This window comes from Daldinia caldariorum (genome assembly GCF_022478825.1).
Source record: "Daldinia caldariorum strain CBS 122874 unplaced genomic scaffold F4812scaffold_2, whole genome shotgun sequence".
Taxonomy (NCBI): Eukaryota; Fungi; Ascomycota; class Sordariomycetes; order Xylariales; family Hypoxylaceae; genus Daldinia; species Daldinia caldariorum.
In genome coordinates, this window is record NW_025953038.1 from 3,213,833 (window position 1) to 3,227,586 (window position 13,754).

General features: G+C 47.2%; 5 protein-coding genes and 2 non-coding genes across 7 annotated transcripts; 6 read left to right on the forward strand and 1 right to left on the reverse strand.

Annotated features, from left to right (window-relative positions):
• The first annotated feature begins 61 nt into the window (after positions 1–61).
• Positions 62–3,319, forward strand: F4812DRAFT_416055 (uncharacterized protein). Its single transcript, XM_047933030.1, has 3 exons — positions 62–1,144; positions 1,269–2,207; positions 2,341–3,319. The coding sequence occupies exons 1-3, from the start codon at positions 364–366 to the stop codon at positions 3,159–3,161; spliced, it is 2,541 nt and encodes an 846-aa protein (XP_047794242.1). The 5' UTR covers positions 62–363; the 3' UTR covers positions 3,162–3,319.
• On the forward strand, positions 3,315–4,513 carry F4812DRAFT_416061 (uncharacterized protein). The gene has a single exon (XM_047933032.1). The coding sequence runs from the start codon at positions 3,597–3,599 to the stop codon at positions 3,993–3,995; it is 399 nt and encodes a 132-aa protein (XP_047794243.1). The 5' UTR covers positions 3,315–3,596; the 3' UTR covers positions 3,996–4,513.
• A 137-nt stretch (positions 4,514–4,650) lies between these two features.
• Positions 4,651–4,722, forward strand: F4812DRAFT_t27. The gene has a single exon. It is a non-coding gene; the product is annotated as a tRNA-Glu (tRNA).
• Positions 4,723–4,725: 3 nt separating this feature from the next.
• On the reverse strand, positions 4,726–7,850 carry F4812DRAFT_416063 (uncharacterized protein). Its single transcript, XM_047933033.1, has 2 exons — positions 6,401–7,850; positions 4,726–6,338 (listed from the first exon to the last, which is right to left on the reverse strand). Exons 1-2 carry the CDS (start codon positions 7,146–7,148, stop codon positions 5,431–5,433), a joined length of 1,656 nt encoding a protein of 551 aa, XP_047794244.1. The 5' UTR covers positions 7,149–7,850; the 3' UTR covers positions 4,726–5,430.
• A 1,434-nt stretch (positions 7,851–9,284) lies between these two features.
• On the forward strand, positions 9,285–9,932 carry F4812DRAFT_467808 (uncharacterized protein; the record flags this gene model as incomplete). The annotated part of the gene is made up of 1 exon (XM_047938705.1): positions 9,285–9,932. The coding sequence occupies one exon, from the start codon at positions 9,285–9,287 to the stop codon at positions 9,930–9,932; it is 648 nt and encodes a 215-aa protein (XP_047794245.1).
• Positions 9,933–11,029: 1,097 nt separating this feature from the next.
• F4812DRAFT_416077 (NAD(P)-binding protein) lies at positions 11,030–13,626 on the forward strand. The gene is made up of 3 exons (XM_047933034.1): positions 11,030–12,225; positions 12,335–12,541; positions 12,604–13,626. The coding sequence occupies exons 1-3, from the start codon at positions 11,765–11,767 to the stop codon at positions 13,010–13,012; spliced, it is 1,077 nt and encodes a 358-aa protein (XP_047794246.1). The 5' UTR covers positions 11,030–11,764; the 3' UTR covers positions 13,013–13,626.
• On the forward strand, positions 11,049–11,136 carry F4812DRAFT_t28. Its single transcript has one exon. It is a non-coding gene; the product is annotated as a tRNA-Tyr (tRNA).
• Positions 13,627–13,754: the final 128 nt, after the last annotated feature.

Genomic DNA, 13,754 nt, shown 5'->3' on the forward strand with positions numbered 1-13,754 from the left:
GTGGCATAGTGCCTTCCCAGCAGAACGCCCGGAACGCCTCGTTTCAGCTAGTGTGGGTCACCAAGTTGTCAGGGTGCATGTGTTCAGTTGATGACGACCCACGACTTGCGCCACGCCTTCCTATGTTATATCCATCCATAACCTTATTCAACCTTTAATGCTCATTAACATTCCTTAGTACATCTATTAACTGTACTCATTACAATTCATCATAATTCTTATTTCATCAGATCTCAAACTTTTCACTACCTATTTCTAGGTTCGACGATGCCTACATCATCCTGCTAGTTGGTAGTTCTTCATTATCCGCAATTGATCTATCATTTAGAAAGCGATCCATTTAATCTCGTTTAAATCGTCGTCATGTCGGAAGACGAAGCATCGCCGTTGCTTTCGGCCGCGTCAAAGGGGAAATCAAGGGTTCGCAATCAACCTGATTCCAGCGAGTCGACCCCCCTCCTCTCGAGCTCCTCAGCAACGCCACGTTACGATGGAGAAGAAGATGAGCATGATGGAGACAATAACGATTCGAGTCCAGCCCAGCCCACCGATACGTCCCCCGCTTCCAGTTCGACTAAGAATTCTAGGAGATGGGCATCGTTTATTGCCATGTTTATATTGGCGGGGAGCATTATCGCGATCATTGTTCTTGCATTTGTCGTTCCTCAAGCCGTGCAAGAGTATGCTCAGCAAGCCGCCGTTATTGAACCCACCAATCTCACCCTCGAATCCATTACCAAGGACGGTGTTCGGGCTCGGGTGCAGGCCAATTTTCATCTAGATGGCTCTAGAGTTAGTAGTGATCACGTACGAAGAGTAGGAAGAGCCGTTACGTGGGTCGCAGCTCAACTTGAAAGCGAGCAGACAAGGGTCGATGTGCGCATTCCGAAATATAACAACGTGCTATTGGGAAGCGCAATCGTTCCGCCTCTATTGATCAACTTGCGGGAGGGTGACGTAACAAAGTTTGACATCGTCACGGATATAATACCAGGCGACCCGGAAGGCATTCGCATAATTGCGAACGAATTGTTCGAAGGCAGATTGGACAAGCTGCGCCTGAACGGACAGGCTGATCTTAGTCTCAAATCTGGAATTGTTCCTCTGGGGACGCATGCCATCTCGGAATCGATTGTATTTGAAGGTCAATCACTCTACCGTTCCTTTGCTTCCCTCTACTTTGGGAAGAAATCCTTATTCTAGCATATCAAGATAAAGCTACGCATATAATTACCTATATTTAAACAATATACTAATTTTCTGAGCAGCTAACAAGGTTCCCGCGGTACCCAAATATAACATTACTCGTTTTAAAGTCGATGATGGCCCGATGAAGGGGTCTATGCTTGCCGATGTATCCTTGACCGCGTTCAACGAATATCCAGTTGGGCTTAATATTCCCGAGCTCGCTTTTGATATCTTAGTACCCGGTTGCGCTAGTTCAGATCCCTTCATCCTAGTAGCAGAAGCGGCAACAAGCGAGGTTCGTTTGGAACCACGATCTGATGTCGTTGTTGACGTTAAAGGAGTTATTCGCGAATTACCTGATTCTTTAACCCACGTTTGCCCCGATTCTACTTCCTCACCTTTGGATAAAATTCTTCGACAGTATATGCATGGCGATCCTGCTACATTATTCGTCCGTGGGAGCCGTCATCCGGATGGGGACACGCCGAAGTGGGTTGCAGATATACTATCTAGCGTAACAGTACCTGTCCCGTTTCCTGGGCGTACCTTAGACGGTCTACTGAGGAATTTTTCCTTAACTGATGTTAACTTTGCTCTACCTGACCCCGACGCTCCAGACTCTAACCCGACGGTTTCGGGGACTATTTTAGTTACCGCAAGCATCCCTTCCGAAATGAACTTTGGTATAAATGTGACAAACGTGCGTGCTACGGCGGATGTGCTTTACAAGTCGCATAAAATGGGAGAATTAAATCTGCGAGAATGGCAGCATGCGAATTCTACTAGGGTCGAAGGCAAAGGAGACGAAGGGCCTATGCTCAAAATCCAGTCCCGCGTCGTCGACGCGCCCCTTAACATTACCGATAGCGCGGTCTTCGCGGAAGTGATCAGTGCGTTATTATTTGGCACTGAGCCGGTCCGTCTACATGTTGACGCTCTGGTCGATATCAGAGTGCAAACCACGCTAGGAGACCTGGTTTTAAAGGAGGTTCCTGCGGAGGGCAAAATTCCAGTAAAACGTCCGTCTTCGTTATCCTAATCTGTTAGTCGCTCTCACCTAGTCCGTCTAGTAGGGCGGCTCGTTCCTAGAGGTGCAATTCCTTGCCCTTCCACCCATCCTATACATGATAGCATGTGCTAACTGACCCTCAGCCCTTCCTAAGGGTGCCATCGGCAGTATCGAACCCAAGGTCGGATCCCTCAGGATTTTGGACACGACATCAGACTCGATAACGTTGCAAGCCTTGATCAATGTTACCAATCCTACGCTTTATACAGCTCATGTGCCATATGTGAACATTCACGTTCTGAGCAATGATTCTATTATCGGAAGCGCTACAGTAGAGAATCTAAGTATTGACAAAGGTCCCAACTCCGATATACTTGTCACCGCAAAATGGAATCCACCAATGGGTGGCGCCCACGGTCGAAAAGTCGGGCGGGAACTAATATCGCAGTACTTGTCGGGCTGGAATACGAGCATTACTGTAAAACCGCATCGAAACAGCATTCCAGGCCAGCCCATCTTATGCGAAGCCTTATCGAAATTTAACATGACACTTGCCGCCCCGAAGCTAAATTTACCTGGAGATACCGCCGAAGAAAAATCTCACTTTATACGAGACGCGACTTTCCACTTCTTTTCGTCAACAGCCACATTTACTCTTGTATCACCGCTACAGTACAACACGTTATACCTAGATTTTGTCAACGCCACGGCGCTATATAACCACACCGAGCCGATAGGACAGATCGTGTATGATTTGCCGTTTTCGGCACCACCTGGCAAGTCCCAAACGCCGAAACTACCAGTTGCATGGTCCCTAGACTCGGTTGGCTACGACGCCGTAAGGAAAGCGATTGGCGGTAAACTGAAACTAGACGCACACGCCACCGTAGAGATGCGACTGGGGAACTGGAGGGAATCGTTGTGGTACCAAGGTAAAGGGATTGGTGCGAGTATACAACTATGATGCTTTTTAATGAATACGGGCTGGCGTTCTTAGGGAGTTAGGAAGCGTTAATATGGGAACTTGAACGGGGAAGGCGGAATTAACTACTACTTGATTATGAAGACACAGGACACAGGATGAGAGTGATAGATCTAATATATATCATATGAGCCTCCTGACACCTCTTTTACTAAAAATGCCCCCCAAATGGGCGCTTGTGATTTACAGCATGACCCGAATATAAGTAATGACATTTTTGGAATAATGAATAGCTTCTTGATAAGTCTATGAGAACCTAGACTGTTATATGATAAGTACGTGAGCGTAAAGCTTCAAATCTCAGGGATGGTAAGGGGACAAACGGTACATGCTGACTAAGGGGCTATGACATAATTCTCCCTAGGGATCGGCCTCGAGCTCCCTTTAAGCTACCCAGCCCACCTCTACCTAACCTACATGCACTCACTCACTCATATGCCCTATTTGCACAAATACATGCTTAGAACCCAACATATTTGCCATATCACCCAGCACAGCACAGCACAGCACAACAATTATACAGACTTTTTCTTTTTCTTCAAAAAAAAAACCATGGCCCGGATGCCCAAGTTCTACTCGCCCTACGGCCCGCGGCCGAAGCGCTCGGCGCAGCTCATCGCCGTCTGGATGGCGATCCTGGTGTTCGCACTCGCCGTCACGTTCTACCTGACTGGTAGGGAGGGCGGGGCGACGCTGACCCCGTCGTATGCGGGGATGGGGAAGGTGGTGGATGAGGTGGGGAAGGAGAAGGTGAAGGGGGAGGGGGAGAGGAAGGATAGGTTCGGGGGTCGGAGGGGGGCGAAGATGGTGCCGTGAATGGTGGATGGTGGATGGGTATATATATATGGTTTTGAGAAGGGAGGTGGGAGTGAGTGAGTGGTGAGAGGGGAGGGAGAGGGGGTTATGGTTTGTATCAATGTGGTGGTTTTTTTCGGATAAGGGTTTTCTTCGTATGTCTTAAGGTTAATGTATTGTAAGGAAAAGGTATGAGTTTGGGATTGGGGTTGGCTATGCGCGGTATATACCTACAGACCAGTGACTTCGCGCCCGATGAGATGTCTTCTCGATGAAATAATTAAAAGGGGAAATGAGAGGTATGGTGGTATATGAAGAACTTGGTAAATTGGTTACCTCCCAAGATAATACTTGAAAATGGAAGCATTTATTGCGAAGATGCCGATTATAGCATCTAAGACTTACATGATAGCTTCAATTTCAATTTAATAATCGTGTTACACATTGAATAATCGCCAATATCCAACTAAGTGCATAGGCATTTTTTTCACATGTAAGACTTTGTTCAGCCCTCGAATGAATGAGTGACTGAGTGACTGCTCACGGGTGCTTTTCACCAACTAAGATGGTGTTGGTAGGACGCTATGCTAGCAGATAAGCCAATTGCTAGCTTACCCAACCGAAGCTATCAATATAATCTAAAGTATCGAAGCGAAAAACCACGCAAGTCAACCAGTCCGGTATAGTGTAACGGCTAACATACCTCGTTTTCACCGAGGAGCTCGGGGTTCGATTCCCCGTACCGGAGACATTATTCTTTTGCATTTCTTCATTTTTTGCTACCTTATGGGCTTATTACTTATTTCTACGGCGTTATTATTGTTATTATTATATTTTTCTTTTTTGGGTTGTCACATTATTATGATCATTGCATCAATTGCAGTGGGCTATCTGAACTATCAATAAACTTACCTACTGAAGAAATGAAACGCACAAAAGCTCAAGGGCATTAAAAATCCACTGACTTTCTATCTTACAGAGCAACAGAACAACGCAATTCCTCCTTTGCAATGGAAGGTACCATGTGAAGATGCCATGTGAGGCCACGACGGTGAGTAGGCAAGAGCAAGGTATGTTAGTTAAAAGCAGTCCGAAATCGCATGCAGTCCTCCTCTTAGGACAATGAAAAAAGGGCCATGGGTTGGCAACTCAACGCATTCCTTGCTCAGCGCAATCCGAACTCAACTCAACTCATTCCGTCTGTAGTCGTTCCTCTCTGCGTAACTCATAAGACTGGCTCATAGGCTGTCATGCGAGCTCTCTTAACTCGAGCCTCGTTTTTCATCATAAACCATTCCTTCTCATCGTAAGCCTTTCTCATTGTAGGCCTCTCTCATCATTAAGCCTTTCTCATCGTGAGCCTCCTTTTTTCATCATAAGGCCCTCTCATCATACACGTTATTCCTAACCCGGACGGAGCCTTCTCAATCGGCAGATATTCTCATCCCTATCCTCATTACTCTTTGTTGTCTTCTTTGTTATCCTTTTCATTTTCCTCCTCGTTGGCCTCCTCATCATCCTCTTCGTTGTTCTCTTCATTATCCTCCTCATTCTCTTCTTCGCGTTCATCTTCCTCTTCTTCGTCGTCTGCTTCGTCGTCGCTACTTGGGATCCAACCATCATCCAATCCCATTCCCGATCGCGCCAGCTTTCGCTCATATCGTTGGGTACTTGCAAAGTCTCTGTAGGACACATCGCAAGCCCATTCCTCCTTCCAGATGGGATATAACTCCTCTCTTAGATCAAGAGAGCGCTCATATTGCTTGGGGGTTTTGAAGGTGTCCTCATCCTCATAACCAGATGAAAATTCGCTATCGAAATCCCCTACCTCCACGTCATCCTCCGGCTCGCCCTGCGGTCTCCAGCTCTTATCATCCTCATCCTGGGCCTCCCAGCGCTGAAGGGTAGAGTCATCCCAGAGTCCCTGGCATGTGAAGTAGACCTTGTCGTCCTCTTGGTCGTAGTACTTCTCAATTCGTTTGCCTCGCCACAACGTCAGGATCGTGTTCCAAGTAGCCTGGTCGATCGCCTTCGGGTCCGGGTGGAACGAAGTCTCGGCAAACTGAGTCTCCTCGTCTTTCAGAAGATTCTCAAAAGGGTCGTAATAATTGCCCCCTCTCACTAGCTGTATAAATTCGGGGCATGCCGTGTGGGGGTCACCCTTTAGAACTGCCTTTGGGATCTTCTTTCGAGTGTCATTTCGCGTGCTGTGGTACTCGAGAATAGCATAATGCCAGTCCCGTAACCGGGCCAATCCGGTTTTCAACGAGAATATTCTGGCACCGGGATTGTTGCTGCAAAAATATTCGTAGTCTTCCTCTCGGCCAGTGACAAAGGAATTCTCCATGGCGCAATTTTTGAATGCTATTGGTTCCTTGTCAGTATACGTTAACTCTCTCACGGGGGGCTACACGTGGTAATCTCACTATTAAACAGAATCGTCTCGTAACAATCGGCCATCAGGCTCGCGGAATTCACTTCAATACTGGAGAAGGACGTCCAATACTTCTTGTGCCAGTCCACTTCCTGGCGTCCCTCCGCCGCGGCCGTCTTAGCCGGGTCCTCGTCTCCGTCCGAATTATAGAACAGATTGCGCGCTATCTCGATCATTAAGCACGCTCGCATCGCGCGGAGCAACTCCGTCTTCGATCCGGTCGCGGAGCCGTTGGGGAAGCGGCCGGAGTAGAAGTTCGAGCCGGAGGGCGATGACTCGGCAAATCCCATCATATCAACGCAGACCTTCATCTCCATCACGCCTTCCACATCGTCCACGAAGCGCTTCAGGTTAGCGACGTCGCTCAGCCCGTAGTGCGGCTCCGGGAACTCGCGCTCACTCGACATGTACGCCTCTATGAAGTCGCCCGCCGTGGATTTGCCGTAGTTGGCGGAGGCGATGGTCATGACTCCGAGGCGCCAGTAGGAACGGGGCAGGACCATCTGCAACCACTCGCGCGCGATGAGAGGCTCGTTGAGGTGTAGGATCGCGCGGGCTTGCTTGCACGTGGCTGCTGCATGGCGGCAATATCGCAAACGGTCCAGGTTGGCATAGATCTTGCATATGACCTCTACAGGTAGCTTATGGAAAGGGTTGGCTGGCTTCTGGCTCATGACAGGGGGGCAGTCTAAGAAAAAGATGAATATGGTTAGCAGTGGTGAAGAACAACAGCATAGCATGGTTACCACAGTCACATCCCGGGATCACATAGTCGGTAGTAAAGTAAGTCAGGGCCATCCTCTCATTCATCTATGGGGCAGACAGTGAATGTATTCTGGGTAACGAGAACCGCCGGTAGCCAGAGGGTGGGGTTGACTTACCGTATTTGGAACGTGTGATCCATCGGTCCAACATATCCTTGTCATATTCAGTCGCGTTTGCACCAGATGCATTGTGAGACAAGCCTGGGAAAGAGGCAGGTATTAGTAGGTAACGAAGAAGAACGAGATAGCAAGACAGCGAGCATTTCGGCGTCACGACGAATGAGGGCTCTGAGGAAGGAACATGGGAGAAGAGAGTATATGATTTGATGGATGGCGAATGAGAGAAGACATAATAGTGATGATGGTAGTGATGGTGTAGAAGCATAATGATCATAGCCGCAGCAATATATGATGAAGACGATAACAGGAGGGGTTTGTGACGGGATAAAACTGTGTTACTTGTGTAGTATGGCAGACATGCAGGATGATGGGGGTTGGCGTGAAGTATATCAGGTAAGGGCAAAGGAAGGTAAGGTAAGGGTAGGGTATGATGAGTAGGGTAAGGCAAGGCAGATCATAACAGGTAAACACAAGCCAAAGTAGGAGAATATATCAACAGTTGCAGCCATAGAACAGAGGGTTAGGGATGAAACACGTAGAGATACTTACAGCTGAAACACATATTGGCGAGTCTTTCGATCACGAATATGTTCGATTGAATGGTGGTCAAGAGATTATGGTTTCTAATGTTGATGAGAAGGGTATTAACTTGATAAAAAAGAAAGATGATTAGGTTGAACTATGATAAAGTAAAAGGTTCATCAAGTAAAAATGATGATCAAGTAAAACACTGGTCAAGTAAAGTGATGACCAAGTGGAAGGATGGTAAGGAAATATGTATGTTTAAGGGTCACAGAGTGATTGAGCATGATGTTGTGACTTTGTGTTGGAAGAGGATGGGAGAAGATTTCTAGAGGAGTGGGAATTCTTATATAGACAAATGTCCCGGAACACAATCAGTAAAGGCAGGATCAGATCAGACTGTATTCCTAGAACATTCAGTAGGTGTCACAGTATTATTAAATAGTGAAAAGGCAAGAGGGGTATGGGAAAGTCGAGATCGTGGAATCTCATAGGCCCAACCAATTATAATCAGAATAGGTATTTCACATGGACTTAGGATCAAACCCGCCATATTAGGTCTAGTAGGAGAGGGTACCCCCGGGGCAATCAAAATATTGGAGCCTGTTTTACGGGGTTTCGGGATAGGGTAGCCCCCGTGGCCGGGCCTGGAAGAGGTCAGTTGAATCCGGAGGGTTCCGGGAGGGGCCGGAACATGAGAATCAAACCTAAAGTCTCTTATACTAAACCAATCCTGGTTGATTTGGTTTTTTACTTAATAATAAATGATCAGGGGTTTGTTTTTCTATTGGCCGGAATTATATGTTGAATTTTTTTAGACTTGAGGATAATTATATTAGATAAAACATTATTGCTTGTCATTCATCCATATTCTTGATATCAAAAGATTCCATCCCTTACTAACTAAATAATAATTAATAATTAATTTACGGAGCTAGACAAAGAGAGTATGTATTAAATCAAAGTTAATAGTTCTCATGGCGGTATAATAAAATTAGTGATTTGACTTAATTAAGGAACAATGGGCTCCTAAGCAGGGGACATATGATATTGATCATGTAGATGAAATCACGGAAGAACACATGACCCGCGTTCCAGATGGCTTGGATAAAGAATGCATCTGATTGTGTTTTGGGGAAAAGAATTAGTGGTTAGCAGGTAGTTCATCAATCAAATTGTGTCCCGGCGAACAAAGGGGTTCGGTAAGAACAATAGATATGTACAATGTGTACAATACGATCTAAGGAAACTCGAATAGCCTGCAGTAGAGCATCTACATTGTCCCTGGGAGGAATATAAGCCTGGCGACACACCTACTTCACTCCTGGATGTCAATATGTCAAGGTGTTAAGGTGTCAAGGTTTCTGAAGTATCGTTCCCTATCGAGACTTGAGCGTAGTAAGTCCGTCCTCAAAATTTGCTGCTAATAGCCAATATTGTCGCACAGCCTATCAAAGCTCTCTGTTCATCATGCCTCGCAGCGGTAAATCTTCTTCGTCCGGCTCTCAGCCGAGCAAGAAATCGGAGAGCACACATTCTGAAACTCTTCGCAAGGCGGTTTTGACAGGCGACAATCGTGTTCCCTACTCCGAGCGTATCCGAGCTTTGCGCCAGCCACACGCGGAGGCGTCCTCGAGCGAGTCTAGGTCAGACGGTAATGCTGGGTTAGTACCGCCATCATTGGACCCGAGAGAACCGCGGCCCAAATCCCCCGTCTCTCCCTCCGTGCTTTCCATGCTAGTTAACTCCGGCAATACCGCAGACATTGAAAAAGACCTTCACGACCTACAGCTGGCCTTAGACGGATTTACGTATAATACGGAAAACGACGACTACCTGTTCGATCGCCTAGCGCATCACGAGGAGGAGGCTGCGGTCAACAAGCGGTATTCCGATTCAGCTAACGAGCGGCAGCGTAAGCGCTCTAGTATACCAGCAGTCCCTTCGTCCCGAAGGGTTGCCGTGATCTTCACCCCTGGAGCGGGCGAAGAGCAATCCAACCCCTTCGACTACGTGTTTGATAACCTAAGAGAGACATCCCAGAAGAGTTCGGATAAGAGCTCTAAAAAGAGTGACGGCGATCGTAAGCCCAGAAAAGATCGCCGGAAGCGGATATAAGCATTGGACTTATAGATCTGCTCGTTCCGACTGTTCTTCGTGCTTATTCTAGGTAGGATGGAAGAGATATAGGCATGATTTCTTGCGCTTCTATCTACTGCTCAGACATGGAGAGAAAGACCAACGATGTTAATGATACGTATGTAGATGCGTAAGCTGGCCAGGAATAGGGGAATCTACGGATATTTCGAGGTCCTATGTGTTGAACGGCACGCAAGTCAAGTAGGATTGGAGTCACCGTTGATCTGGTTTCCCTGAAGCGATGTTCGTCCTAAAAACCCATATCCTCATAAGTTCTTAGATATATCCCCATGGCCATTTTGTTTTTACCCTTTCCTTTTCTACCCCCTATATACGTACTTAGCGTATGGGTATAGTTATCTGTTTACCAAAGTAGAAAGCATAGCACCTGTAGCATATCAAATAAACACATTTGTTTCCCTAAAACACATGGTACAAATACTACGTGACTCTAACTGCATGTGGCTTTCTGATTTTGTGTGTCCACCTTGATTTGATTGTAAGGAGTAAGGGGTTACCTAGGACGGTGGAGTACCTAGGTACATACCTAGATCATGATTAAAATCATCCATTTGAAGATCAATAAATCGGCGCGGGTGCCTAGGTACTTGGTGCCTATCTAGGCCAGAAATGGCGATTAAATCAGATCAGATCAGATCAAAACGATTAAAGTGAAATCACATTCATTTTTTTTATTAGTGTACCTGCCTTTAGAATCACAGAATCAAACATGACCTTTTACCTAAGCAATCAACGCTAGGTAGGTACGTATCGGTACATGGACCGTGCACACTTCCTTACGGATTTTTGTCCGTGCACTGTGCATCATGCATATCTGGTACGTACCTTAGGTACTGACTTCAACTTGTGCACACTGCACACTGCACAAACATCAATACACTAATCCAAATCTTGAATGGAGTGGGGTTGCAAGCGGCGGCTAAACACTGGCAAACGAACAACCAAAGAAAAAAAAGAAAAAAAAAAGCCGCACACACTACTTGCAATATAAAGCCGAATAACAGACCGTTTTGTCAACAGCTGTCCCTCGGGAGGAAGTCCACTTCCTCTCAGAGCAAGCATTCAAACCCCACCCCCTTGGTGGTCTAGTTGGTTATGGCGTTCGGCTGTAATTGTATAAATTGTTACCGAAATGTCGCTGGTTCGATTCCGGCCCGAGGGATCCTTTCTTTTTTTCTTTTTTTTTCCTCAATTGTTTTTTAAACTTTTTACTTGCATTGCATTACCTAACGTCAGGTATCTTGTAAGGTGCTTGTTGCGTCATAAAGATTAACTTATTACTTGACGTTAGTTCTTGCCTTTTTCTTTTTCTTTTTCCCTTTGCACTTTTTGTGTGAGTAGTACTTATACTTAACCCATACCTCATCAGTAGATCATCAACAACTATTACAGTGATTCTTATATGAAAACATGCATATAGTTACAAGGTACCTAATCTCCAGTGACCTTAAACCCGATTTTACAGAGAAGTAGTATTATTAATCCACGCTCGCGTGAGCGGCATCTCAAGTACTCTAGGCAACGACGGTGCGGAAAAGCTACCGAGTACGTTTGGAGACGAAAGTTCGCTGTAACCTTGTCATCATATCCGTAGTGAAGAGCAGCTACCATGCATACGCATGCAAGATCAGCCTATGTGCCCCGTTCTCCTGGAGATAAACGGGCTTAAATGTCATATATAAAATAATGTGGCAGCTGGGTCAAAGACAACTCGATTTTTCTATTCGCGTAGTCCTTTCAGGTTTCTATTTCTCTAGCAGTTGTGTTGACTACCATACTTAGACCAAGCGATGGCCAAAGGCACGATTCTAGTTACCGGTACCAATGGCGGCTTGGGCTCTGCTATTGTTGACCAGATCTTACATCGGCCGTCACTTGCTCAGGAATACCACGGATTATACACGGTACGTAAAGTTGAGAGCGCTGATGCTGTGAAGAGCGTTCTGAAGAACGCCAGCAAGGCGGATCACAAATACGACCTTGTTCCTCTTGACCTGGCAAGCCTCGCCAGCGTACGCCAGGTCGCCGCAGACATCAACTCGCGAGTCTCAAAGGGCGAGATACCTCCTATCCGTGCCCTAGTGCTATCTGCGGCATATCAGGAGCATGGCCATCACGACTTCAGCAAGGATGGCTTCGATATGTCCTTCCAAGCCAGTTACCTCTCACATTTCCTCTTGACGCTCTTATTACTACAGAGCATGGACAAGGAGAAAGGACGCATACTTGTCCTAGGTAGCTGGTCACATGAGTAAGTACTATCACTCACCCCTCCTCTTCCTCCCCTTCCATCAACATACGTTAGACCTCTACCTACTCTTACCAATTATATTGCGAAACCCAAAGTTAATCCACTCCAGCACCACCGATCCAAGGAATAACGTAGGGCCATTTGCGAATAGTTATGTTCCCGAAGAGTTTCATTGGATATTCAACAGCCCCGATGGTAGTACCGAAGCTATTGCTAAGGGCAAGTGGGGAGTTGAGTCTGGGAGCACAGAGGAGCAAGATGTTTGTGTCGGTATGAGGCGGTACGGAGCCTCGAAACTGTGCGAGGTCATGATGATGTGAGTATCTATCTTGGTACCCTTGCCCCAACAAAGACAAAGACTAATACTATCCACCCAAGGCGTGAGCTAGCGCGACGCATATCGCAAGACCCAGCTCTCTCCAAAGTCGCGGTGCTCGGCCTGGACCCGGCGGCGATGACAAGCGGTATATCGCGACGCAGCGGCTGGTTCGTGCGAATTTTTCTTATGAACTTCTTATTTCCGCTGCTGGCGCCGATCACGACGTGGCTGAACCCCAACGGCGACCTGCGGACGACGTGGAAGTCGGCCGGGGACGTGATACACGCCTGCTTCGATACGGACGGCGGGCTTGGCGAGTACCCGAACGGGCTCTACCTCAACGGCTCGGCCGTCGCGGACGTCGGACCGGAAGCCAAAGACGAGGCCAAATGCCGTCGGCTATGGGCCGATAGTCTGGGTTACGCTAATGTGAAAGAGGGAGATACCGTGTTGGCGGATTGGCGATGAGACAGGCGTGATTTAATTTACGCGGATTAACTACGACGTTTATCGTTCTACAATATGTATTTTTTTATATCGGAAACCCAGATTGAAGAGACTTAAAGACCGGGCCATATGCCATATTCGCTTATGTTTCAATGTATGCAACAGTTTAATTGCGGAATATCCGAAGTCGGCATCCGTGCCTAGGGATTAGACGAGATCTGCCGAACGAAAGGTGTGTGCCGCCAGGTCGGTATCAAGTTGCGTTTCCCGCGGCCGAAGACGGGGGGTGGGGGAGATCGCCTATCTCAGCATGCGACATGCCAACGTAGCTCCTATAGATATATATCTTTTCTGTAAGTAGGGACTGTGGTAGCCCGGACGCATGATGTGCATTCCTATGTCTCTACGGTGGGTAGAGAATGGTATCCAAGAGGTTGCTATAGACGCAAAGCCCTCAGAGAAGGGAGCACAATAATGCGGTCATATGCAGCCTTGTTGTAGCACAACGAGAACGTTACATGTGTGGGGTTATATATTTGCGGTTATATTGAGAGCTTGCATGAGCTGACTGCTTCTTCTGCATCCGTATGATGCTCCAAAGGTGGGCTACGTTCAATAAACGTCTTTATCATTTTGTCTCCGGGAACAGGGGAAGGGGAACTGGAATCTGGCAATAATCTTTAAGGCATTTTCTTCTTGGGGGGGGGGCGGGCGGGCCGCGGGGGGCCGGGGGGGCGGGGAGGGGGGGGGGAGGGCGGAGGTG